At 44.6% G+C, this 25,653-nt stretch overlaps 1 protein-coding gene across 7 annotated transcripts in view; it reads right to left on the bottom strand.

Moving 5' to 3' along the window:
- Positions 1 to 16,508, bottom strand: part of MARK3 (microtubule affinity regulating kinase 3) — a 106,184-nt gene extending 89,676 nt beyond the window's left edge. For 4 of the 7 annotated variants that reach the window (XM_005285843.5, XM_042858242.2, XM_005285844.5 and 1 more), the window contains exons 1-2: positions 15,120 to 16,508; positions 1,222 to 1,260 (exon numbers count right to left, since the gene is read on the bottom strand). In XM_005285843.5, coding sequence (XP_005285900.1) covers positions 1,222 to 1,260; positions 15,120 to 15,170 — 90 coding nt within the window. In that variant the 5' untranslated portion in view covers positions 15,171 to 16,508. The remainder of the gene's footprint in view (positions 1 to 1,221; positions 1,261 to 15,119) is intronic. The other 3 variants (XM_065593658.1, XM_065593660.1, XM_065593661.1) reach the window with 1 other exon arrangement.
- Positions 16,509 to 25,653: the final 9,145 nt, after the last annotated feature.

Raw genomic sequence — 25,653 nt, 5'->3', positions numbered from 1 at the left:
CAATACGAGTTCCTATGAAAATACACTTTTTGTATTAAATTTGAGAGTATGATTTTTTTTTAAATAGCCCAAGCCTTCACTCCATGGATGAAGAGGACGTTTGCATGTACTCTTCTTTCAATGCATGTAGCAGAAGTCATTAGGGTAGCACAAGGTGACCAACAGGCAAAGTTCCTTCTGCTACACTGGGTCTCCACATGTCGGAATAAAGGACAAGAAATCTCCTCTATCACCTATCCAAAGCATTCACACAGGAGCAGAGGGTAATTGATCCAAAAAGTCACTGCTTGTTCAGGAAAGCCTGGAGAAGCTGAGAAGCAAGAGAAGTAGAACAGTATCTCCTATCCTGCTAATGGAGTTAACCACTTCCCCTGGCAAGCAGCATAGCTCACAAGCTGCTTTCCTGACCAACTGCTTCAATGCATTGTTAACCCACCAGCACATCCCCGCCCCTCCCCTCCCCCCAGGCTTATCCTTAGAGAAGCAGTTTGTTTTTTTCACAGGCACAGTCCCAACCTAACACATGCAGTTCTGCCCACTGGTTTTCATCTAGTAAGGGCTTCTGTAACAGCCCCAGCCTTCAACCAGGAAGTGAAGGGCAGGCTGGGGACATTTAATAACTTTTAAAGTCACAAATAAAATATTAATATTTTAACCTAATTTAGGGTTATATTAGCAATTAACCTTTTTTTAAAAAAATTAAATGACTGGGGTGTTAAACATGTGGAAACAATTTTAAAAAATGTTAGGCTCTTCTACAACACTCACCACAGCAGAGTGTCACAAAATGACTTTATCTTCGCACCATGGTCAGTTAAGGAACAACTGCATTGTCCTACAGATGGCAAACTGAGGCACAGAGAGACTGTCTAACCAGAGATCACACAGGAAGTCTGTAGCACAGCCAGTATTAAAATGTGTCTCCTGAATTCCAGTTCAGCACCCTAATCACAAATCTATCCAATTTTCCATGTCTTGATACATGCAGTGCCCTAATCCAAAGTCTTAATCTTCAAACTTAATCTTAAACTCTTGCACAGCGGTGGCTATCTTAGAAACCACTTCTCCATTTCCAACTCAAAGAGACAGCTTTACTCCACGTGGATTCTGACTCCAGGAAGATATTTAAGAAGAAGGATCCCAGGACCTCCCAGTTGTTAAACACCTTACTGCAGGAGATCTGATTGAGTCTAAGCTTTCAGAACACAATGCAAAACCCACCTTTTCGCAAAGGCCTTCCCCCAGTGAAGAGACGACATCCTTTCTCAAGGTCAGATAATGATAAGCATGAAGAGAAAAAAAAGAAAAAAGAAAAGGAAAAAAGGAAAAAGCAAATAAAGCATGGAGGAGCAGACAGTTGACATTCCTTTGGACAATGTTAGCTCTACATTATAGCTAAATATTCAGAGCTTAGACACCACGATGGGTGCATCCAAAACACTCAAGACAGAGGATGATTAAATTCACTAATTAGTAAGATTCCAGAGTTAAATATAGTACTCTAGGAAGTTGCTAACAGAGCTGGGAAACCTGGGGTAAATGGAACTTTATTTTAAATTCTTCAAGTGGGCATAAAGTATTAGACTACACACAGGGTTTGGAAAAAAAAATGTACGTGCTCACTCAGGCTTTCTATGAAGCTTTGTTGAGAGGGCGGCCCAATGATATCAATTTCTACAGAACCAAAACTGTCTTTTAAAAAACTGAAGTCTCTAGCTCATGTGGTTATGACAACAGCCTTCCACATAGCAAGCAAACGTAAGCTAATATATAGTGCTGTCTTCCAAAGTCTGTAGACATCTCCATTGCCTCTGCTGTGACTCATAGCTTTGTGCTACAGCAAAGTAAAGTGACCTGACTTGTCAATTTTTATGGCTGCTATATAGAACCCTCTGGAAAGTAATGGAGCCAATAAAAATCATGTCAATTTAACTAGCTGCACCACGTGTGCTTTTTTAAATTTCAATGGAAAAACGTTAAAAATCCCATTCCCTGCAGTGTTTATAATTCAAATATCATGCAAATATTTGAGAAATTAAGTAAAACTGAGGAACTGACTCGTTTTTTCATTGTCCACGCCCAGATACAGAAAGAAAACATAACAAATTGGATGTTTGAAATTCAATTTCATAGTAACCTAGTGTTATTCATAATATAGGTGAAGTGGGGGGAAAAAAGTAGACCATTCCCATTTAATAAGTCACATTATGAAGTTACTGGAAATATTAGAGCACCATAAAGTATTTAAGCCCAGGTTCACTCCCCTCATTCACACTGAGTAGTAGTACCTTTACCTTACTTCACACATAATCCAACTGACATTTATGGGACTATGCATAGTACTATTCAACATGAATAAGTACTCGGGACAGAATCTGGCCCCTACGGCATTAGCAGAAGTACATAGTTTAACTCCTGAGGGCATTCTGCACCAAAATACAAATTCTGCACCCATTTTAAAATTCTGCAAATTTTATTTGTCAAATGTGGAGGCTCCAGCATGGCATTGGGGAGAACAGGCCACTGACTGCACAGAGGTGGCATATCACTGTGCAGCTCTGCCCTGAGACATGGGCTCAGTGGGAGGCTGCACCCAACCCTGACACAGCACAAGGACTGGGCCTGCCCCAGAAACACCCCAGGGCCCTACCCCTCCACGTGGGCAGGCAGGCTCAGCAAGGCAGGATCCAAGTGTGGAGGGCCTTAATGTGGGGGGATACAGGTGGGGGTTGAGAGGGTTCTGTGTGGGGCAATCTGGGTGTGGGGGGAATCTGGATGCATAGGGTCTTGTTGGGGGTTTTTTGGGTGCAACAGTAATGGGACTCTGAAGGGGGGGTCCAGGTGAAGGTGGTTGGGGCTCAGCATGAGGGGTCTGGGTGTGGGGAGCTCAGTGGGGGGGTCCAGATGCTGGGGGAATGGGGCTCAGTGGAGTTGGGATCCAGGTGCAGCTGGTTGGGGCTTGGTGGAATGCAGATGGCTCGTCGGGATGGTCCAGGTGCAAGGGGAGTGGGGCCCATTGGGGGAGGGGTTCTGAGTCAAGGGGGGTGAGGCTCAGTGGGAGGGTCTAGATAAATGAGGGGGTCTGGATGCACAGGGGTTGGGCAGTTGGGGGAGCAGCTCCCTGTACAGGGATCCCTCCCCCTGCAGCTGAGGAGTGATGGGTGCAGGAATGGGGGGGGGAGGGGAAGAGAGTTTGCAGAGCTTCCTGCAGCTGGAGGAGAAATCTGCGGGGGGGTCTGACCTGGCCCTGGAAGCCATGCAGGGGAAGAGGAAGTCCTGTCCTCCCCACCCCAGCAGTTGAGCCCGGCGCAGAGTAGGAGCCACCAGCTGGGTCTTCCCCAGTCCCACCTCCTGCCCTACAGTGATTTACTTCTCTGGTGGCTGCCCTGGGCACCTGAAACATACTTCTGGGGAGGGTTGCATGACCACTCTTGTGGTTCCTTTTGCTTCCTCATCAGAAAGTCATTTTTCTGCAGGGAAGCAAAGAAATCTGTGGGGGACATAAATTCTCCACATGCACAGTGGCGCAGAATTCCCCCGGGGGTAATAGTTTATACATGTGGAATCGCACCATTATGGTCAATGCAATCAAATAGAGCATATAAACGTTAGGGCAGAATTTGACCAAAAAAGTGGATAAAGGAACCTTCTATCACTAAACCACAAGCATTTAGTAAGATGGTTTGGATGGTTCCAAGTCGGAGTCTTGCTCTCAAAAAGGAAACAATTCATTGTGCAAATACGTTACTGCCTCAGACAGATAATCTCCTGCCATTTGTCCAACTAGTATGACACTCAATGAAATTGACTGGCCAGTTAAACAAGGTCACACTTGCCAAACATCAATCAGTTTAAAAAAAAAAAGAGAAATTAATCTTTAGTACAAGTAGCCTAGACATCATGACATACCCCTAATTCTCCCAACTGCCGGGGAGGTGGTGGTGGTAAATAATTGAATTGGGGACACACCCACTTAGTCTCAGCAAACATGACAGAGCCCCAAAACACTGCACTCAGTAGACATGCGAGGGCTAATAACATTGACTGGCCAACAACAGGATGTGTGATGCCCTGCCACATGTGGCAAAGAGATTTCCATCCCTCAAATGTTGTGTTAGCTCTGCGTGAGAAATACTAATAACTGTGTAGGACAACGAACGAGTTCTGTGGACAGAAGCTCAGTGAAAAAAGCTGGTTATCATAACACCAAAGACCCAAAATTGGAAATAATTTACTAATTAAGGCTCAGTAACCATAGACAAAAGACAAATTGCTTTTGTAGGGCAATAGGCTACTAAGAGGGCTGCTACTCTGCCTAGGAGACCCCTTCCGGTGTAGTCACACCCCTGATTTCTCTCAGTTCCATCAGACACAGCAAATGATCAGGGTGAGCTATACTCCATATATATAAAAACAGAAGTGTATTTTGTTGTCTAGTGCTAATCATGGGTTACAAAACCCAATGTAGGAATCCTGTTTAATACAAAATACACCCAAGTGTGGCAGTGTTTAGAAAATAAACTTTTTTAAAAGCACTTGATACTCACATATCTGGATCTGAAATTTATTGTATTTTCCAAGTAATATTTGCTTTATTTACTGACCAAAATGAATATTTACTGACATAAGCACTGGAGAGTAGTAGCTGAAGAGGAGCAAGCCACATTCTACTCTGCATCATCAATAAAATTGCCAACTAAGTTGGTTCCAGAATCATCGTTAGTAATTATGAATGAATCAAAAAGGACCCAGACACCAGGTCAAGCTTGCTGTTAGAAAAACCTTGTTTAGATTTTTGCAGGAATAAATCTGATATAAAAGCTTAGATACACAATGGCTCAAAAAGATGCCATTTTAGAAGACACATACTTTGACCCATAAATATACTTATTAAATTGGACCCCAAGAGAAAGTCATTTAAATCAATGGGTGCTCAGCACCCCTCAAAATCAACCCCTAAGTGCATATATAGTCTATTAGGCATATCTCCACTGCAGTTCAACTTCTACAAATTTAAGGGGAGGACATTCACCACTCTAAACATAACGAGGTAGCATTCTCCCATCCTCAAAAGAAGCTTGATTAGACTTGGTCTACACCAGCAACTTATGTCGGTATATGTACGCCGCTCAGGGATAGGGAAAATCCACACCCCTGAGTGATGTAGTTATACTGACCTAACCCCTGGTGTAGACCGTGCTATGTTGACGGGAGGGCTTCTCCTGTCAACATAGCAACCAACTCTCAGGAATGGAATACCTATACAGACAGGAGAAACCCTCCCATCAGCGTAGGTGGAGTCTTCACTAAGGGCATGGCTACACTTGCAGATGTAGAGCGCTTTGAGTTAAACCAGCCTTCGTAGAGCGCAGTAGGGAAAGCGCTGTAGTCTGTCCACACTGCCAGCTGCCAGCACACTGTTGTGGCCACATTAGCAGCTCTTGCAATGGCCACAGAGAGCAGTGCATTGTGGTAGTTATCCCAGCATGCAAGTGGCTGCAACGTGCTTTTCAAATGGGGGGGGGGGGCAGTGTGACAGGGAGTGAGTTGTGTGTATGTGGGGGGAGAAAGTGGGTTTTTGGGGGGCTGAGAGCATGTCAGCATGCTGTCTTGTAAGTTCAGACAGCAGCAGACACCTCACCCCCCGCCCCCCCTCTCTCACACACAGAGCATTCCACAGTAATGGTTGCTTTGTCTCGGAGCAGATAAGCATGCCGGCTGTCAAACGGAGCTTTCAAAGGGCATATCCAAAACAATGACAAGAATGGCCACTTGACTTAAGGGGATTATGGGACATTTCCAGAGGCTGAGCAGAGCGCAGTAATACAACACTTCATTCACACTGACGCTGGGGCGCTCCAGCAGGGGCGCATCAAATGTTATTCTACTCGCCCGAGGTGGAGTACCAGCAGCACTCTAGCCGTGGAGTCAGAGCACTCTACATGCCTTGCCAGTGTGTACAGGTAGTGAGCTAGTGCGCCTGGGGCTCCTTTAATAGACTCAGACTTTAAGGTCAGAAGGGACCATTATGATCAACTAGTCTGACCGCCCGCATGATGCAGGCCACAAAAGCTGACCCACCCACTCCTGGAATAATTCTCTCCCTTGACTCATTTGCTGAAGTCCCCAAATCGTGATTTAAAGACTTCAAGTCGCAGAGAATCCTCCAGCAAGCGACCCCTGCCAACCAAGTGACCCCTGCCCCATGCTGCGGAGGAAGGCAAAAAACCTCCAGGGCCTCTGCCAATCTACCCTGGAGGAAAATTCCTTCCCGACCCCAAATATGGCGATCAGCTGAACCCCGAGCATGTGGGCAAGATTCTCCAGCCAGACCCTCTGGAAAAAGTTCTCTATAGTAACTTTTAATATCCCATCATTGACCATTGTTACTAATTAATACGCTGTAACTCGCAAGGGTAGCCAAGCCCTAAGTGCTACAGCAGTGCAGCTACACTCATGCAGCTGTGCTGCTGCAGTGCTTTAAGTGTAGACAAGCCCTTAGTCTCTCCCATTTTTGTGCCAGCAAAGTCCCAGAATGAGGTGGCATTTGACCAAGCGTGGGAGGAAGTAGCAAAAACATATGCTATTGTGAGAAACAGGGGATCTAGAGGGACAGTTACCCTCCAATCTTAGCCAGAATTATCTATGCTTGCACCACCCTCGACCTTTAGTCAATGAGGAGTTGTTTGGTTTCTTTGCAAGATTTCTGGGTCAAGCTAGAGGGGTACAGTTTTCTTTTAGTTGTTTATGCATGTAGTGTAACACAGAAAGAATGAAAACTGCTTCATCAAAATGCAGGAATGTATTTTGTGAAAAGCATGCCAAAAAAGGCATTTTGGTTGTGCCACAACACCCAATTAACTTGGGCGATACAGATTACATCTAAACTTGGGAGATACAGATTACATCAGAGGTTCTCAAACTGTGGCCCATGAGCTCTATTCGGGTGGTTTGTGGATAGTTTCCACTAAGATGTGTGCCTGGGTGTCCGCACACGAGAGAATGAAGGGCCACCCACCTAATTAGTGGAGACGCGCAGGCATGGCTCCACTAATTAGGTGTCTGGACCCTGGAGAAGACACACATGTAAAGTGAGGTGGTAGCCTTGGGGGGAATAGGGGGTAGGTGGGAGGGGGCAATGGGCTGAGAAGAGGGGGTGGGGGGAATTTGGGATGTGCAGAGCTGCGGCGTCCAGAGAAAGAGGCGACTTTCCCCAGCTCCAGGGCTGCGGCTGCCAGGGAGAGACCCCCATCCTTACCAGCCCCAGCTCTGGGGCTGTCACAGTGCGAGAGAGAGGGCACACCCACCACATTAGAAAGGTAAGACTACTGATATTAAAATATGAGTTGTGTGCTTTTATTTGTAGAATAAAAAAATGTTAATTAAGGGTTATTTTTATATAGCGCTTTTATCCAAAGTGCTTTACAATAATTAGCTAACGGTACAAACAACATTTGGAAAGATCATTTAGTGGTCCACCAAGAACCTCAGCAATTTCCAAGTGGTCCACAGGAAAAAAAGTTAGAGAACCATTGGATTAGATGATTCAGGGTAGCTCAAACTGGCATGTGACATGCCTAACTTTAACATGTCAAACTATTAACTCTTAATACACTGCAAGAATGGTCATATATTACATGTAGTCCAGAAGTACAATGCAGTATTTAAAGGTATCCCAATTACTAAAAAAATCCAAAGGAGTATATTTCACACTCAATTTAAATTTGTGATAAGCACATAACTATATTATTAGGGTACATTTAATTTCTTCTAAGTGAGGTGGCAATTTAATTTATAGCAATTCACAGGTTCCAAGACCAAAAGAGACCATTATGATCATTTAGTCTGACCTCCTATACAACACAGGTCATAGAACTTCCGCAAAATGGTTCCTAGAACATATCTTTTAGAAAAACATCCAATCGTCATTTAAAAATTGCCAGTGATGGAGTAGCTACCATGATCCTCAATAAATCGTTCCAACGATTAAACACCCTCACTGTTAAAAATGTATGCTTTATTTCCAATCAGAATTTGTCTGGCTTCAACTTCCAGCCATCACATGGTGTTATACCTTTCTCTGTTAGACTGAAGAACCCATTATGAAATATTTGTTCCATATATAGGTACTTACAGACAGTAATCAAGTCACCCCTGAACCTTCTCTTGTCAGTTATCTCAACGTTTAAAATATCTTATGAAAACATTCAAGGAGAGCTATCCCTCGGATGGGGGGGGGGGGGGGTAAAGCCTAAAAAAAACTCTTTTGGTAATAGGTACACGGGATTTTTCTGACCCTAATTTCATGTTGCCAGAAATAACCTTCCGATTACATACTTCTATTTATAATAGGACATTTCTGGTAAGCATTGCATAAATCAAATCTAATCTTCCAGATCGTCTGCAAACACCCTAACTTGCACAAATTAATGCACTTTAAATAATATTATAACATTTTCAGGGCCAGACTTAGGATTTTGGGAGGGATTTCAGAGCTACCAGGAACTTCCTTTTGCAGAAGTGGAACCCACCTACTTGTGGTTGAGTTTGTGCAAGCATAGTGTACTCCTGAGGAAATTCTGTATCATTGTGCGTGTGCAGAATTCATATCCTCCGCAGATTTCTTTGCTTCCCTGCAGAAAAATGACTTTCTGACAGGGAAGCTGCAAGAGCAGTCATACACCACTCCCTAGCAGTGCAGGTACATTGTTTCAGGCATCCAGAGCAGCCGGCAGAGAGGTAAATCACTACGGGCTGGGAACACCCCAGCCAGTGGCTCCTACCCTGAGCCGGGATCAGCTGCTAGTCCTGGCTGGGCTGGAGGCAGGAGAGGAAGGTGTGAGGTTGCACTCCACATGTTTTATAGAAATAGGCTAATGAGTGTGAATATAATGTAACTAGAATATGCTTTATGCAAAAGGTCTCTTGTAAGGTATCATTACAAAGCTTATAATCTACTGTGTTCATCCTATTTGTATGAATGTATCATTCTTGTATCTGAAGCTAGAAATATGAAGTATTACTCTGAAGTCCTATTGTAATTATGCAAAGTGTTGGCCATTACTGGTGGTTTAGAATCTTGATGGCTTCCATTGACCAGGACAATTGGTTGTAAATGGCTCTGTTTACTTGTAAGCGTTCCTGTGAATCGGGCCGGGAAGAATGGAGGCTTGGGGTCTCACAGGACATGTGAATATGTCACCTAGTACTGGACTCCATCTTAAACCTGGTGCTTTTCCATTTAGAAGGAGGGGTGGGAACACAGAGACAAAAGATTCCTGCCTTGTGCCAAAGCTATAAAAGGGGGTGAAACGGAACAAAGGGGGCTGCAGTCATGAGAAAACCCCTAGTTATCTTAGCTAGAACCAACAAGAACTGTACCAGGGGAAAGGATTGGGCCCAATCCTAGGAAGGAGTCTAGTCTGTGAAAAAAGCTTACTGGAACATCTCTGAAGGTGAGATTTACCTGTATTCAGTTTCTTAATGTATTAGGCTTAGACTTGCGTGTTTTGTTTTATTTTGCTTTGCTTGGTAACTTACTTTTGTCTATTATTTGAAACCATTTAAATCCTACTTTTTATACTTAATAAAATCACTTTTGATTATTAATTAGTAAGAGTAATTGATTAATACCTGGGGGAGCAAACAGCTGTGCATCTCTCTCTATCAGTGTTATAGAGAGCGGACAATTTATGAGTTTACCCTGAATAAGCTTTATACAGAGTAAAACAAATTTATTTGGGGTCTGAATCCCATTGGGAACTGGGTGCTGGAAATAGGTAACTTGACGAGCAGTTTTGGTTAAAGTCTGCAGCTTCGGGGGCGTGGACCTGTTGCAGCAGACTACCATGTCTGGCTCAACAAGGGAGGATTCTGAAGTCCCAAGCTGGCAGTGGAAAATGGGCTCAAAGGTAATTTCAGCACGTCAGGTGACAGTCCCAAGGGGGTCTCTGTAACCGAACCCATCTCAAGGAGTGTCTGGGGCTGTGTCAGGCCAACCCCAAGAAACCTCCCCCAGCTGCAGGAAGCTCAGCATCCTCCCCTGCTTCCTGCCCCCATCACTCCTCAGCTGCGGGGGGAAAGGGGGGGTGTCACTGTATGGGGAGCTGCTCCAGCATCCTCCCAACCTCCGTGCATCCGGACCTTCCATACCCAGACACCCCTGCCAAGCCTCACCCCATACACCCAGAACCCCCCTAGCATTCTATACCCAAACCCCACCCCACCGAACCTCAACTCCTACATCTGGAGCCCCCCTCACCCAACGCCCCTGCCTCCAGACCCCCACCCCTGAACCCCAGACCACCCCCTACTGAGCTCCCTGCACCCAAACCCCCACTCTGATGAGCCTTACCATCCTGAGCCCCACATCACTTACCCCCAACTAGCTGCATCCAGACCCCCACCCCACCAAACCCCACTCCCCCAGCACCCGGACTCCCCTGCTGAGACCCCCACACCAAGACCCCTACACTGAGCCCCAATCACCTTCACCTGGAAGTCCCTGCAGAGTCCCATTGCCCCTGCACCTGGAAACCCCCTCCCCCTCCACGAGCCTCTGTGCATCCAGATCCCCCCACACCTAGACCCCCCACTAAGCTGCCAGCACCCAGATTGTCCCACAGAGAACCCTCTAACCCCACACCCGGATCCCGCCACACTGAGGCCCTTCACACTTGCATCCTGTTGGTTGAGCTTGCCTGCCCCACACTTAGTGTACCTGGCGCAGAGGGGCAGGGCCCTACGATGTTTCTGGGGCAGACCCAGGCCTTGTGCTGTATCAGAGTCGGCTGCAGCCTCATTGTCACAGTCATGGGGTGGGAGCGGGGGAACTGCAAGGTGATCTCCCACTTTCGTGCAGCCAGTGGCCTATGCTCCGCACTGCCATGTGGAGCCTCTGCATTTATTTATTGACAAATAAAACCTGCAGAATTTTAAAATATTGTGGGCAGAATTTTTAATTTTTTGGCACAGAATGCCCTCAGGAGTAATAGTTACCAACATCTCAACATTTTTTAAATGGGTAATCCCCCACATTAGCTATGGCCATGAAGATTACTAAAGGGCAAATTGTAAATATTTTTCCCCAATTACCCTCTGTTGCTTTTAGCAAAATTAATAACTGCTCAAAATAGTCTTCTCATCCCTTTATAGATATACAGTTTATGTAATGGAAATACAATAAAACAGAAGTATAAATTAAATAAAATGAATTAGCCTGAAAGTTATCTCACCCCTTCCATTTCTTCATGCTTTTTAAAATCTCATTCATTCTAAGGGATTTCCATCTTGAGCCAAAAGACCCACCACCACTGGGAATGCTGACATAGCCCGGCCCCTTGGACACTTGACCAATGAAGCCCATCCAGGCCTGGGGCTCTCCCAATGACTGGGGACACATATACCCAGGCCACAGCGCCCTGGCCACATAGAGGCTGTCATTATACCCAGGAAAGAGATGGTGCATCAGAGCTGTGACAGACTGGCACCCATCCCTGGGCAGGGGTCTGACATGGGGTGGGGGAGGAGCAAGGCAGGGGGAGGGGCAGAAGAAGTTTCACCCTCTTACTTTAAATAGCACTTACCGACCCTGAACTACATTACCCAGAATCTTGTGAGTCAGCCATACACGTGCCTCAGTCTCTCACTGACTCAAGGGACTAAGGGGGGGCAGGCTGATGCGCATATGTAGCTGATGCATAAGATTCTGAGTAATATAACTGAATTTTTTAATTTGACACAGATTTTTTTTATGCGGGTGACAACATTACTAAATTAGGAGTTGGGAATTTTTGGTGGTAAATAGGAGTCTCCCTGACATACCAGGAGACTTAGTAGGTATGGCCAGCAGCCTTCAGCATAGCAGGTTCCTCAGATGAGCTGCTCCACCCTTGTGGCCAGAAGCTACAATGGTAGCTCAGAGCTGATTTTCAGGCAGCCAGCCAGCCTGCAGCAGTCCTAGTGCCATCAGTGGAAGTCAGATAGCTCCCCTACATGAGTCACCCCTGATCCTTTTCCTACCAAAAATAAGGGACTCCTGGCCACAGATATTTGAGCCTCAATGGCCTGCCCTTTTTGGCTGGGAAACATGAATAACCAATCGGCTTTAAGGGAAAAGCACTGAGACAAACTTTCCACTCTAATGGTTTACGTTTTGAAGCATTTTTCGGTAACAAAGAGAGCTATACATTGTCTTTTATTAATTAAAAAAAGAGAACAGAAAAAAATTAAGCACTGATGATGAGGCCTTGTCTACACTTCAGAAATTACCCATTGCTGAACATGGTTAACTGCGAACATAGACAAAGACAAACTTTGTTCCCTATCATTTCAGAAACTAACCAGAGTTTCAGAAACATCACTTAATGTGACAGGTTTCAGAGTGTGGTTTGTCCTTGCCTACACAAGCGGTTAAACCAGGCTTAACACTGGTTAAACTGTATCCTTTATCAATACTAGGTAATTTTCCTAGTATAGAGAAGACATTAAGGGGTCCTATGACCATGGCCCAAAGGCTCCCTGAATACTTTGCATTTCTAAGCACCTTTCATCTAAAGATCAAAGCGCTTTAGGAATATTAACTAATTAAGCCTCATCTAGGTAGTTAAGGCTTCATTTTACCTTCCAATAAAATACAATCATCTTTGAGGTGGAAGAACAGTTAGACTAGGAGTGAATGATACGGTATTTTAGAATTAAAATAGGAATAAAATTAATTTTGCATCCAACTGAATTTAGAGGTAATTTAGGCAGAAAGAATGTAAATACCAGAGTTGAAATTTGGCCAGAACACCACTTTACATTAAAGATCCCAGAGCAAATGTTTTTATCACTAATGGTCACGACACCTGAAAGGCAGCACCTCAAGCAGTACAGTACTATATACGTGGGTTTTGGTTCAGAGTGACTAAAAAGGAAGAATTAGCCTACTGAACCACAATACTACTAACGACAGGAATTCCTGAGTGGTCACCCAGCTCAGTTTTGCTTATCTTGCAAATTTGCCTTGATCAGAGTATAAAGTGACATGTCTGCAAGCAATGAAGACAAGCATTGTACAATAATTAAGAAAATTACTAAGGAGTTTGTTCTATATTTTGAAGCCAGAATGGAATATCCTCCATGGAAAAAACTTCAACTCTAGCCCCAATTGTCAAATAACATGTTTCCAAACTATTAAACTAGGATTTAAACCAAATTATAGAACCAGTTTTAAACAATTTCTAAAGTGGTTTGACTGGTTGATCAGGATAAGGCCAAACTGGAGTTTAAAAACCTTGATCCAACACAGCTAGGAGCACAATGACTGGCCAAAACATTACAGGGGAATCTGTTTAGGCCATTTGGAAGTTCAGCTGAATACAAAAGGCCACTACAATTTTAATTTTTTATGCTTTTCTTCCACAGGGCAGCTTTGGCCCTTAGGCTGAAGCCCATTGAGATTCTGCAACAAAATATGCTTAGCTGACTTTTTGCTCAATACAGCCCTTAGCCTGCAGGCTGTACCAAGGGCTAAACCAATAAAAAAGATCATAGAAGTGAGAAATGACTATTATGTCAATAAAATCCAAATCCTGCTAATGCAGTGACTGTTTTATGCAGCATGTTTTCTTTCTAATGTTTTGTCTGGTCTTGTTTTAAAATGTCTCAAGCAATAGGGCTTCTACCAATTCCCTTAGAAGACTACTTGCTCTCTAACAAATCTAGCAGTTTTTCTTAATATTCAGCCTAAATCTTCCTTTTCCTTATTTCAGTCCAAAATCAGGTACATCTCTCCCTAATCACTTTCACTCAGACCCAGCATATGGTTTCTAAAGGACACGGAATTATATTCATAATGAAAGAAATATAAATAATGCTCACTGATTTTGCTTATTTGTGCTTCAGAGCAATATAAACTACAACTCATCTGCATACCGTCTCACATAAAACAACCCGTTTTTTCCTAATAATTTTTCCTTTCAGATTGATTATTCTGAGGTCAAATAAGTTTTGTCTCAACTTTAAGCAAATAAGGTTTCTACTTAGAGAGGGTTTGTCTCACTGAGTTTGATTTTTGATATTAGGTTTCTACATACAATTTATTTGCATATTAAAAATATTTCAGATAAAATGCTAACAATATTACTGTTGCCTAATAAAAACATGCAGTTTTATTTACAACATGTTTAGCATTCACTGTCAAATGCTACCCTTTAACAGAGGGAGGACTTTCTGTCTTTGCTGCTAATTTCAGAAAAGGGGACCTTTCAATATCATCTGAACAGGTGACAATAAAGCTATTATTCTAGTCATTAATAATCACACAAATTAGAGATGGAAAGACTTATCTAGGTCACCCAGTCCTCCCCTGCCAAAACAGGATTGTTCTCTGCACCCTGTTTACTAGTGTTTTATTGGCTTGTTTTAGCGATTATTTTACACTTCAACTTACAAACATCAGGGCAGATGGATTATTTTTCCCAAATTCTGCATCACTAATATATGAGACAGTACTGTATTTGCACTATATATGATATATCATTAAAACATTACAGGGTTTGTCATTTTTTTAACACTACCATCAGCAAACCAAGCTCTTGAGAAACATTTAGTTAAACCGTAATTTAAGTAAAATAATAAGTAGGCATAAGACCTCAATGACAGCACTCACAATAACAATACTCTTCACACACCTGTAAAACATCTGTTTAACAGCATCCAGCTGCCAGGACAGTGCCTTGAACCAGTATCACAACAGTAGGAACATAATATTTACCCATGATGCCAGGCTCCACTTTGGGGATTTTAAATTACACAGTTTGATTCAGTACAGTGTCTTGCATTCAAATTACACCTATGGGTTTTATATTGGCATAGAGAGGGCCAACATCTGCTAAAACAAATGCACATTTCTCTCTGGCAGTTTTTCTTCTGAGACATTTTTGTGTCTGGACACAATACACCCACACCTCTCTACGCATGCCATCCTTTGTGTATAGCAGTCACATTCAGCCACACGAGCGACACAGCGCCCAAAGCACTTCAGCACACACGTTCCTTAGGTGACAGGCAGATCCGGCCACCCCAGCGCCCACTCACCCCCCAGAAAGCCCAGCCGGCGCTCCCAGGTTACTTACATTCTCAGTGTCGCGTTCATTCACCGTAGGCAATGGAGTTCTAGTGGACATTTTAATTCGCTTGTGCTGGAGCACCGGCTGCTTGCGACAGCAAAACAAAACACCCCTTCCCCAACAAAAACCTACCACCCCCCCAAAGAATGCGTGTCACTCTGCTGCGAGGCAGTGGCTACGAAGGGCCACCATCAAGGGAGGGGGTGGGGGGCTCCTTATTTCCACCGCCGCCACCCCACTTCTGAGCTATATTCCAGCCTGGCGATGGAGCAGCGTCTCCCCCTGGGAGTCCTCAGGGCTCATCCTACAGCCAGCTTAGGAGCCCAGCGCGCAGAGGGGTGAGGAGGTGGATGGTGGGGGGATCCTCGCAGAGCGCAGCGGGCTGAGGGGGGCGAGGAAGCGGGTCGGAGAAGGCAGCGGGGCGCCGCAGAGCCCGGCCAGGAAAACAAGCCGCCTCTCCGCAGCCAGCTCCGAGCACTGGCAGCCAGGCAGGCCCGCTCCGAAGCGCTTCCCTCTCCCTTCTCCTCGCCTCTCCCCCCAGCCCCGCTTCACCGGGCCTCCGCTCGCATGCTGGGCCTCCCCCACCCGCCGCTGCTACCCGGCTGGCCCGGGCTCCCCTGCGCCTTCCGAGCCGGGTGTCAGGAGCCCCGCGGGCCGGCTCCGGCAGCCTGCAGCCCCCGCCCCCACTCCGCCGCTCAGCGCCGCCCGCTCCGGGATGGAGGATCCAAGATGGCCGCCCGGCTTCCTCCGCTCCGACTTGAACCGGAAGAGCCCGCCCCCTGGCCTAATGCTGGGCTGGGCGGCCGGCGCCGGCTGCTTGTTGCTAAGGGGCCTGGCCCTAGCGAGGATGAGGGGAGAGGCCTCCGCAGGGACTGAGCGCCCCTGGGGGGAGGGTGGCACCAATCAGCTTCCCCGTGTGTCAGTCCAGGCTTGGGGCTGCTGAGCTCACCCACCAAACCCAGCCCCTCAGCCACAGGTGTCGGGCTCCTGGCGTGCACCAGCAGCACCGCCCTCCTCACCTCATGTGGCATTCACACCACCTTGCTCCATCTCGTGTGGCATTGGCACCAACAGCACCGCCCTGCGCCACCTCCATGGCATTGGCAGCACTGCTGTGCTCTATGGCATTGGCGCTAGTGGCAGCACCCTAGTCACCTCACGTAGCATTAGCACCAGTGGCACCACCCTGCTCTGCTTCGTGTGGCATTGGTACCGGTGGCACCGCCCTGTTCCAGCTCATGTGGTGTTGGCGCCAGTGGCACCAACCTGCTCCACCTCATGTGGTGACACTCTGACATGCACAGCTTCAGCTCAAGTGGCACTACCCAGCTCCATCTTGCATAGCATTGACACAAATGGCACTGTCCTGGTCGGCCTTGCATGGCAATAGCACCAACCCCATTGCCCTGCTCCACTTCAGCTGGCATTGCATATTCTGTGGTAATGGCCCAAGTCACTTTGTGACCCAGTAGCAATGCTGCCATGTAGGGGAAGTTACTGTAAATACAATACCATTATGTTAAAAGAGTCAGTCTAACCCTGACTCCCTTTGAAAACAATTGAGTGTTGCAGAGGTTCTCAGTGTGGCCTTTGAGAGCTGGCCAATCTCATAGTGCTGGCTCTACCTTCCTGTTTCCTGCTGCTGAAACATTTGAAACTAAAAACACATTAAATACTTTCCTAATTTTAATTTTTGTAAACAATTGCTGTAGTTGGCACTAGAATGTTATAGGATCGTGAAAATGCTGGGAAGTAGTCCATGCGAGAGTGAATGGGAAGGAAGGTGGCCTGCATACCTTGTGAATGGGAGTGGAGATGGTGCACCGTGAAGGATGTGGGGGAAGGTAGTGCATGTGATTGTGAAGCAGCGAGGAGGTGGTTCATACACTTGCAATTGAGAGGTGTCTACGTTAGCAAGAATGGGTGGGAATGGGAATAACTGAATGATGCTATCGGGAATGGATGGGGCGAAGGCCAGAGACAATTTCTTTATAAAAATGTGGTCCACAATATGAAATGTTGGGAAATCTCTGGTCTAGAAATGAAAACTTTGGAGCTGATTCAGCTGTCCATTAACAAAGTTAGGGGTTACGCCCCTGGGTTTTCAATCCTGAAGCGTATTTGCTGAAAGCAAAATCACAAGAAACTGCAAGATAGGGCCCTTGAAATCCAGAAGTTTTCATTTCCCCTTGTGGTAACAGTATATTTAAGGCTCCAGCCCTAAAAAGGGACTGTGTAAGTATGGCCCTGTGATGGGGTGTTCACCACACACTAGCCTGAAAAGGGTTAGTGTGGCTTAGGAGGGGCTAAATTAGCAGATAGGCCACACCCAGGGCCGGCTCCAGGCACCAGCCCAGCAAGCAGGTGCTTGGGGCAGCCAATGGAGAGGGGCGGCACGTCCAGCTCTTCGGCAGCAAATCAGGAGCAGGTCCCTCACTCCCTCTCGGAGCGAAGGACCAGCCGTCGAATTGCAGCCAAAGACTGAAGCTGCGGCGGTAGAGCAGATCACAATCGCGGCTTTTTTTTTTTTTTTTTTTTCTGCTTAGGGCAGCAAAAACCCTGGAGCCGGCCCTGGCCACACCTGAGGGAGAGTTTATCTTTGACAGGAAAGCACTGACATGGAGCCCGGCTGGACAGGAATAAGCAGGGCTGGTATAAAGTCAATACATTTAGAGCAGAAAGAGGTGGAAAATGGGGCCCAATTAGGGCTGCCAGTTTTGGTTGGCAATGTTCCTGGAGGTTTCATCACATAACAATCTTTAATTAAAGAATAATCTTCAATTCCTGGAGACTCCAGGACAATCCTGGAGTGTTGGCAACCCTAGGCCCAACTAAAAAAAACCTACTCTTTTGCAATTCTTTAAGAATACTGGAAAAGGTGTGAGACTGTAAGTCATGAACAAGATATGAAATACAATTCATGGTGTCATGGACTCAAAAAGTGAGTCTGCTACATCACAGAACTGAAGAAGAAAAAGGTGGCATTGTGCAAGCCTGTAGTCTTTCTCTGGGCTTAGAGGGAGAAAGGAAGAAACCCAGGGGAAAGGAAGAAGGGTGGTGGAGTGAAAGCCTGATAGAGATGTGGTAGGAAAAGGATCAGGGAAACAGCTGTAAGGTTTTCAAACAGTGCAGACCTTGAACACTAATTTGAGGGTTGTTGAGATGGAACCCAGTGTACAGGGTGGGCCTCGGTTCCCCTACTAGTCACTGGACATAGCTTCGAACTGGAGGACTGGCAGGAATGATACCTGGTCAACCAGTTCAGTGACTTTGAATCCCCAGAAGGGGAAAATGTTAGTGACTTGGTCTGAGGTCCAAGCCCCAAAGAGGGAGCACTGCAATTCCTGGAGCATAAGAGGGGCTGCAAAGTGAGTGACTGACAGAAGGGGGTTTCAGACTCGATGGAGCTGTTCCCTAGATGCAGCCACAAGAAGGCACCCCAGGGGTGAGTAGAGAACTCTGTGACAGGTCCAGTGGGACTTCACATGGAAGTAAGGCCCGCACTTGTGGACCTTTTGCAAGATTGAAATATACAATATTATGGGTGAGCTTTAGTGTTAACATTATGCCTGGTTCCTGTGTGCAGGAAGGGGTGAGAATTTGTGTTATCAAAATGTAATGCTGACAGATGGGATCGAACCTGGGACATCTGAAGCTTAGTGCACGAGCCAAAAGCCAACTGGCTGTTAAGCAGACTTATTTAACTCTCTCTCTTAGTGGTCTCAGTGCCACTAGATAGGACAGAACACCACACCCAGAAGGTGTGTGGATTATATAGTTCCCCTAGCTGAGGAAGTGCATCCTGAGCTTCAGAGTCTTCCCAGTTGAAATCCCAGACAAGCCCTCACTTGTTGCTGACAGAGCCTGGTTGTCAGAGGGCAGGATTGAACCTGGGACCTCTGGAGCTTAAGCCCTCTACTGTAGGGGTGGCCAATCTGTGGTTCTTCAGAAGTTAATATGTGGCTTCTTGTATAGGTACCAACTTTCCAATGTGCAGGGGGGTGGTCACTGCTCAACCCCTGGCTCTGCCACAGGCCCTGCCCCCACTCCACCCCTTCCCGCCCCCTCCCCTGAGCCTACTGTGCCCTCACTTCTCCCCCTCACCTCCTGCACCCCACGAAACAGCTGATGGGGAGGGAGGAGGAGGCGCTAATTGGTGGGGCTGCTGGTTGGTGGGGGGTGCTGGGAGTGGGGCGGGGGATAATGATGGGGGGCTGCTGACGTATTACTGTGGCTCTTTGGCAATGTACACTGGTAAATTCTGTCTCCTTCTCAGGCTCAGGTTGGCCACCCCTGCTCTACCGCATGAGCTAAAAGCCAACTGGCTGTTAACTAAGGCTGTAGACTTGTAGAGCAACCTCATTTAACTCTCTCTCTTAGTGGTGTCAGTGCCACTAGATGGGACAGAACACCCAGAAGGTGTGTGGGTTACAAAAACACACTGCATATAATCAGTACTTATTTTGCATAACCAGTTTTAAGAATATTCATATTCCTTATCTTGGATGTAGAATTAATTTTGAATTAAAGAACATAAAGAAACGTCACTACTACACATGCTCAGGACATAATGATTTAGAAACAAGACATCAATTTTTCTTTCTCAACACTGCTGAGGATTTGATCCCATAAGAATAATACCTTGCCATTCTATGGCAAAATGCATCTGGGGAACTTAATATCTGTTAGCATCTGGGGAACTTAATCACTACTCCCTATGTGGGTAGGTATTATTGTTCCTATTTTTAGAGATCTTGTCCTAACACTGCCCAAGCAGAGGAGTATCACACTGTTATCCGAGTAGTTTCCACAACATATATCTCCTGCCCTGTAGGGCAATGGCCAGTGGATCTGCATAGTTGCACAGAAAGTCCTCATGGACCTGTGTCACACAGGGCTATACATACTTTGTGTAGGCTGTCCTAATGTGTTGCTTCACCACATACAGATACACACATAGGGGAACCAATTTTCTCTTGTCGCAGGCAGGATCCTCTGCATTGAGAAGGAGGAGGGATTTGCCTCTGTCTGGCTTACCAAGGTCACAAAGGAAGTCTGAAGCAGAGCTAGAGAAAGTATACAGGTCTCCTGACACCCAGTCCTGTGCTTTAGCCACAAAGCTATTCTTCACCCTTTTCTTTCTCAGCTGCCAATAGAATATGTTCCTTACACTGTGTTTCTAAAAACTGTAATTGACTTATGATGAAGTCAAGAAAAGGAACAAAATAAACAGGTTTGCTTTGATCATTAATCTGATTAATGGTCTCAGATTGCACTCATGGGACTCCAACTAACATCAGTATGCCTGATCCCAAAAACACTTAGGCCTGTGAGTAACTATCAGCAGGTGAAAGTACCGGTAGTTACTCACAGGCATAAGTGTTTGCAGCATCAAGGTCAATGAGAGTTCTGTGCACAGATACTAAATAGCATTAAAAGACAAAAAATATATGAAATAGTTTCCTAATACTACTTTTCCTGTTAGCAATGGTTTGCAGAATTGGGCCTAAATTGTGCAATTGTGAACATTTAGGGTGAAAATCCTGGCTCCATTGAAGTCAATGGGAGTGTTGCTATTGACTTCTAGGGAGCCAAGATTTCATCTGTATATTTTAAATAGATACTTTGTTTCAAAATTATACATTTGATTATAAAATGATTTTGTAGTTAGAACTTGTCAAAACAAAACAAAAAAAATATTTTCCTGCTTTATTTCCAATGAGCAGCTACACTGATTAATTCAATTTTGTCATATATTAAAACACCCTGCATCAGGGATAATAACTTGTATAACAGCTACCTTCTTTTTTTCTTTTGTTTTTGTCTTTCACATTGAAATAGATGGGTTTATTTCAAAGTGCATTTGTTTACTCTTTTTTTCCTTCTTAAAAATGTGGTTATAGTCAGAAAAGGCCCGGCTTGACAAAGCCCTGGCTGGGATGATTTAGTTAGTGTTGGGCCTGCTTTGTGCAGGGGGTTGGACTAGATGACCTCCTGAGGTCTCTTCCAACCCTAATATTCTACAATTTTATGATTAGGGCATAAATTTAACAGCACGTATAATCACAGCAATTAGGGGGTTTAGTCACAGTTGCTGTGGGAATTTCCTGACTTGTGTGTATATAAATTCTAAACTATAATATTGTATCAGGTTTTGATCCTGCAAAAGTGTCCATAAGCACAGAGCCTTGCCGCTGTATGAAGTCCCATTGGGACATATTTCTGTCCCCCTTTTAGGGCTAGAGCCTTAAAGACATTTCATATCAACAGGCAGATCTTCAGCAGGTATAAATAGCATCATTGCAGTAAAAGGAGCTCTGACCATTTATACCTGCTGAGGATCTGCCCCAACATGTTGCAAATCAAATAATTTTTATGTACCAGAAAAGAGACTATTGTGGCCTTCTTTACACCTTTGCCAGTTTGGGCTCACCCATTTAATAGCCATGAAAGCATACATCTGTTAGTCCTACCCATGCTATGTGGATTGGGTTCTGGCAGGTGAATATTTTGATACCTCTTTTTAGAAAATGTTGCACAATGGAACATCTACTGGATTGTCCTGTCACTCTTTGTATTTGTGTTTAAAATATCAAAGAAGTTTCAAAGAATACAAAATCCTAGGGGTGTTAAATAATAAATAAAATAAATTAATGGAGATATCCTATCTCCTAGAAGGGACCTTGAAAGGTCATCAAGTCCAGCCCCCTGCCTTCACTAGCAGGACCTGATTTTACCCAAGATCCCTAAGTGGCCCCCTCAAGGATTGAACTCACAACCCTGGGTTTAGCAGGCCAATGCTCAAACCACTGAGCGATGGTGAGGCTATTTATAGAAAAGTAGCTGATCACTGCCTACAACTAGAAGCTGAATCAATATTTCATATTGACTTATAATTAGGAACTGCCCAAATCCTGGGCCCTGCGCAAAGCCTATGTAAATGGCTTTTCCACAGGGGAGACATTGGAGGTAGAAGAACATAAGAACGGCCGAACTGGGTCAGACCAAAGGTCCATCTAATCCAGGATCCTGTCTGCCAACAGTGGCCAATGCCAGGTGCCACACAGGGAATGAACAGAACAAGTAATCATCAAATGATCCATCTCCTGTTGCCCATTCCCAGCCTCCGGCAAACAGAGGCTAGGGACATCATCCCTACCCATCCTGGCTAATAGCCATTGATGGACCTATCCTCCATGAATTTATCTAGTTCTTTTTTGAAACATAGAATAGATAGAATCTCCTCAGCATGGTAGCAAAGCTGCTCCGGGATCTCCACAGCTTTTCTCCCTGCCTGCAAATGAGAAGGGAGGGAAGAGAGCTGGCTATGAGGTGCATAACTGCAGATCCATTGACAACACTTCTGCACCTTTTCCTGATCAGTCTATACCTATCTTCCAAACTCCGCTCCTTATACTACAGAAGACCGAGTGCCTTTGGAGCAATGTTTATGGACCAAAAGGGGAGTGAACTTCCTGCTTGGTATCTCTGTATTCTGCCATCTCCTACACATGGCAGGATCATACCAGTTCCACTGCCATTTGGGCCATGATCATGCATGGAGCAGCTAGGTGGGCAAGATTTGGGGCAGAATCACTGAATTGAGGAAACTATGGTTAAAACAGTGTGATTACATATTAGGTACAAGGTCAGGGTTTAGAAAGCTAAAAAATAAAGTTTTAGAATGCCTTAATTTTAGCCTTTTATAAATCAGTGAACTCTGTTGGGTCATACAAATACAAAAGTACAACTGGTCAATATTTTTCTTAGTGTAACTACACTGAAGTCAGTGAAGGGACACTAGCAATGAATTTAGTCCAATGTGTTTAAAACTAACAGAGTTGTTTTATAACGAGCTTCCATTCATATTACTGCATGTCCCTGATGGAGTTACATCTTAAACATAAATCCTTTCAGATCTTTGCCTTCTGAGTCAGGCATGTAACTGTTCCACCTACACTGTATTTCCTGTGTGGTTAATACTGAATCAAAGGCTCCATTCACAATGATAGGAAGAGAATAGATGACTCTAGTACATGTAATGTTTTCAAGTGCAAGTTAATCATTGATGTGCCTGAACATAGTAGGGAATAAATTGTTTTGTAACAATGAGAGAAAATCTGGGCTTTAGTGGTGCATATTACCTACAGTTGGTAGCAGTGATGTGGGTTAAATAAGAACACTTAAATGTATAGTCCTTCCAGGTGCTAGACACATAGCAGGGGGAAATTCCTGCTGTGAAGGACCCACACAGAGGTTTGGAAGATAGACTTCTTCCCCTGGCCTACAGGCTTGAAGTAGAATACCAGACGGTCTGGTAAATGGCTGCTACTGCAGCTGGTTATAGTCAGGGCTTTGGAGTGGAGCATGGAGCAGCTGTAGAGCTGCAGGTTTTTGCCTGGAGCTGGAGCGGAGCACAGCTCCAAAGCCCTGGTTATAGTATTAGCTATATGCAGTCCCATTCCCCCCTGAAGGATTAGTGGCCAGAGGCTCCATGCAGCTGGCCATCCGACTGACCATTCCCATACTACTCCCTGACTCATCCATGATGTTCCATGTGCTCCCACAGAACACTCTGTTCCAAAGTCCCCTGCCTGGCCTCAGTTCCATACTAGCACAAACAGGCACACTACAAATTCTAGTGAAGTAAAATTTGTTTAGGTAAATGAATTAACCCTACAATTATATTAGTGCTTAAGGTACGACCTATATATAAACAACCTTCTGCAAAAACATTGGAACAAGGATTTAATTTGTTTGTGTATTCTGGATGCCTTTGCTGTAATATGATGGTTGAAATACAAGTCTCCTTGTCAAAAGTATGAGTGAATATAGTGCAGGTGAAAGCAAGGGACTTATAGTACTGACTTGAGTGCAGGCAGATGGTGTGCAAGTTTCCAAATATAGTTCTACCAAAGTCCTTAAATCTTGACCTACAACACCTCTGCTATTCCAGTTCTAAGCCTCCTTCTGCCTGCTATTCGACTTAGGCTATGTTGGGTGCAGCAGGGAATATAGAAACAGTTGGGTTATTTTCAGTTTTCACTACAGATTCCAAATTGTAGGTATTCTGTTGTAACACTTTTTTTAATGATAGGAAATGGGGGTGGTGGTAGAAAGAAATCAGACATTCAGATGAAAATACTTGGTGGAAGGACAACAGTTTCATCCCACCAAAATCATATGAATACTTTCTAACATTCATATCATAATCCTGTTTAGAATTCTCCATCCGTGACACATACACACATAAACCGCATTTTATATAGAAAGACATGTTTTATTATCCAAGTATAATAATCTTTTCAAGATATGTAGAAACAAAAGTGAATTATATTACAAGAAACTGTTGACATTATCAAAGAAATCTTCAAATGAAAGGACCATTAATCATTTCAAGCAAACATGAATTATACACATGTAAAATTAGGTTAATAATGGAATTTATCTGCATAGTCAACTGAAGTTGCTGATATAGGACCTGATCCTGCCCTAACTTACATCCTGTGCAACCATAATGAAACTGACGGGTTCCCCAAGATGTAAACCAGGGCAGGATCTGGTCCGTAAAATTAGTGACATGCCTAAAACTAATCATTTTTGAGAGAAGGTTATAACTTAGTCTCAGAATAATCAAATCAGTGAAGAGTGAAAAAGAATGAATAAGGATACTAGCTGCCACTTGACATGAAGCCCAAGTTTGCTTTCATGGAATGTGATGGCAAAACTCCCAGGATTGGGTCTGCGACCAGCATAAGCCATTACACTGCTCTACAGCCAAAATGCTACTGAAATAAATGTAGTCAAACTTTACTAATTCTGGGTCACTGAGAACAAAAATGATGCTTAAAATTGTTGATTAGCTCTAGTTTTCAAGATATGCTATTGGGTCAGTATATACGACCCTTGACTTGGGAATGGCGGAGGATAAGTGAGTTATAAAGGGAAGGGATCTCAATTTAAACCAGAAATGACTAAAATACATCTTTGACTGGATCTATGAATAAATCTATGACTGGGTTTGGACAGTACTTGCTTTTTAGGCAAAACAACGAATGATGCAATCTGAAGCTGGTATTGAGTCATACATGATATGAATTGCATCATGTTATTCCTAGAAGTCACGGATGAGGCAATCATAATGAAGCTTACATCACTCTGCTGAACAAATTGCCCTATATCAGTTCTAGAAATCATACAGTGTCGTGCTCTCTTATTTGTCAGTGTTTGATTTTGCAAAGGGACACATTTCTGTTTAGCCAAAGTGAGCAGAGATGCCTCGTACTTGTGTGAACAGTGCAGATAACTTCTGCTATGTTTGTGGTGAAGTGACTTTTGCATCACAAAAGCGCAGTATAACCACTATGGTTAAGAAAGCCTATCACCTTTATTTTGGCTGCAAAATTGGAGATTAGGACAAGAGGTGGGCCCCACACATATGCTGCAACACTTGTGCAACAAATCTTCGCCAGTGGTTGAACAGGAAAAGGAAATCTATGCCTTTTGTAGTACCAATGATTTGGAGAGAGCCAACAGATCA

This window comes from Chrysemys picta, chromosome 4, assembly GCF_011386835.1.
Source record: "Chrysemys picta bellii isolate R12L10 chromosome 4, ASM1138683v2, whole genome shotgun sequence".
NCBI lineage: Eukaryota > Metazoa > Chordata > Testudines > Emydidae > Chrysemys > Chrysemys picta.
The sequence above is the reverse complement of the archived record's forward strand: the minus strand, read 5'-3'. Positions and strand labels throughout refer to the sequence as shown.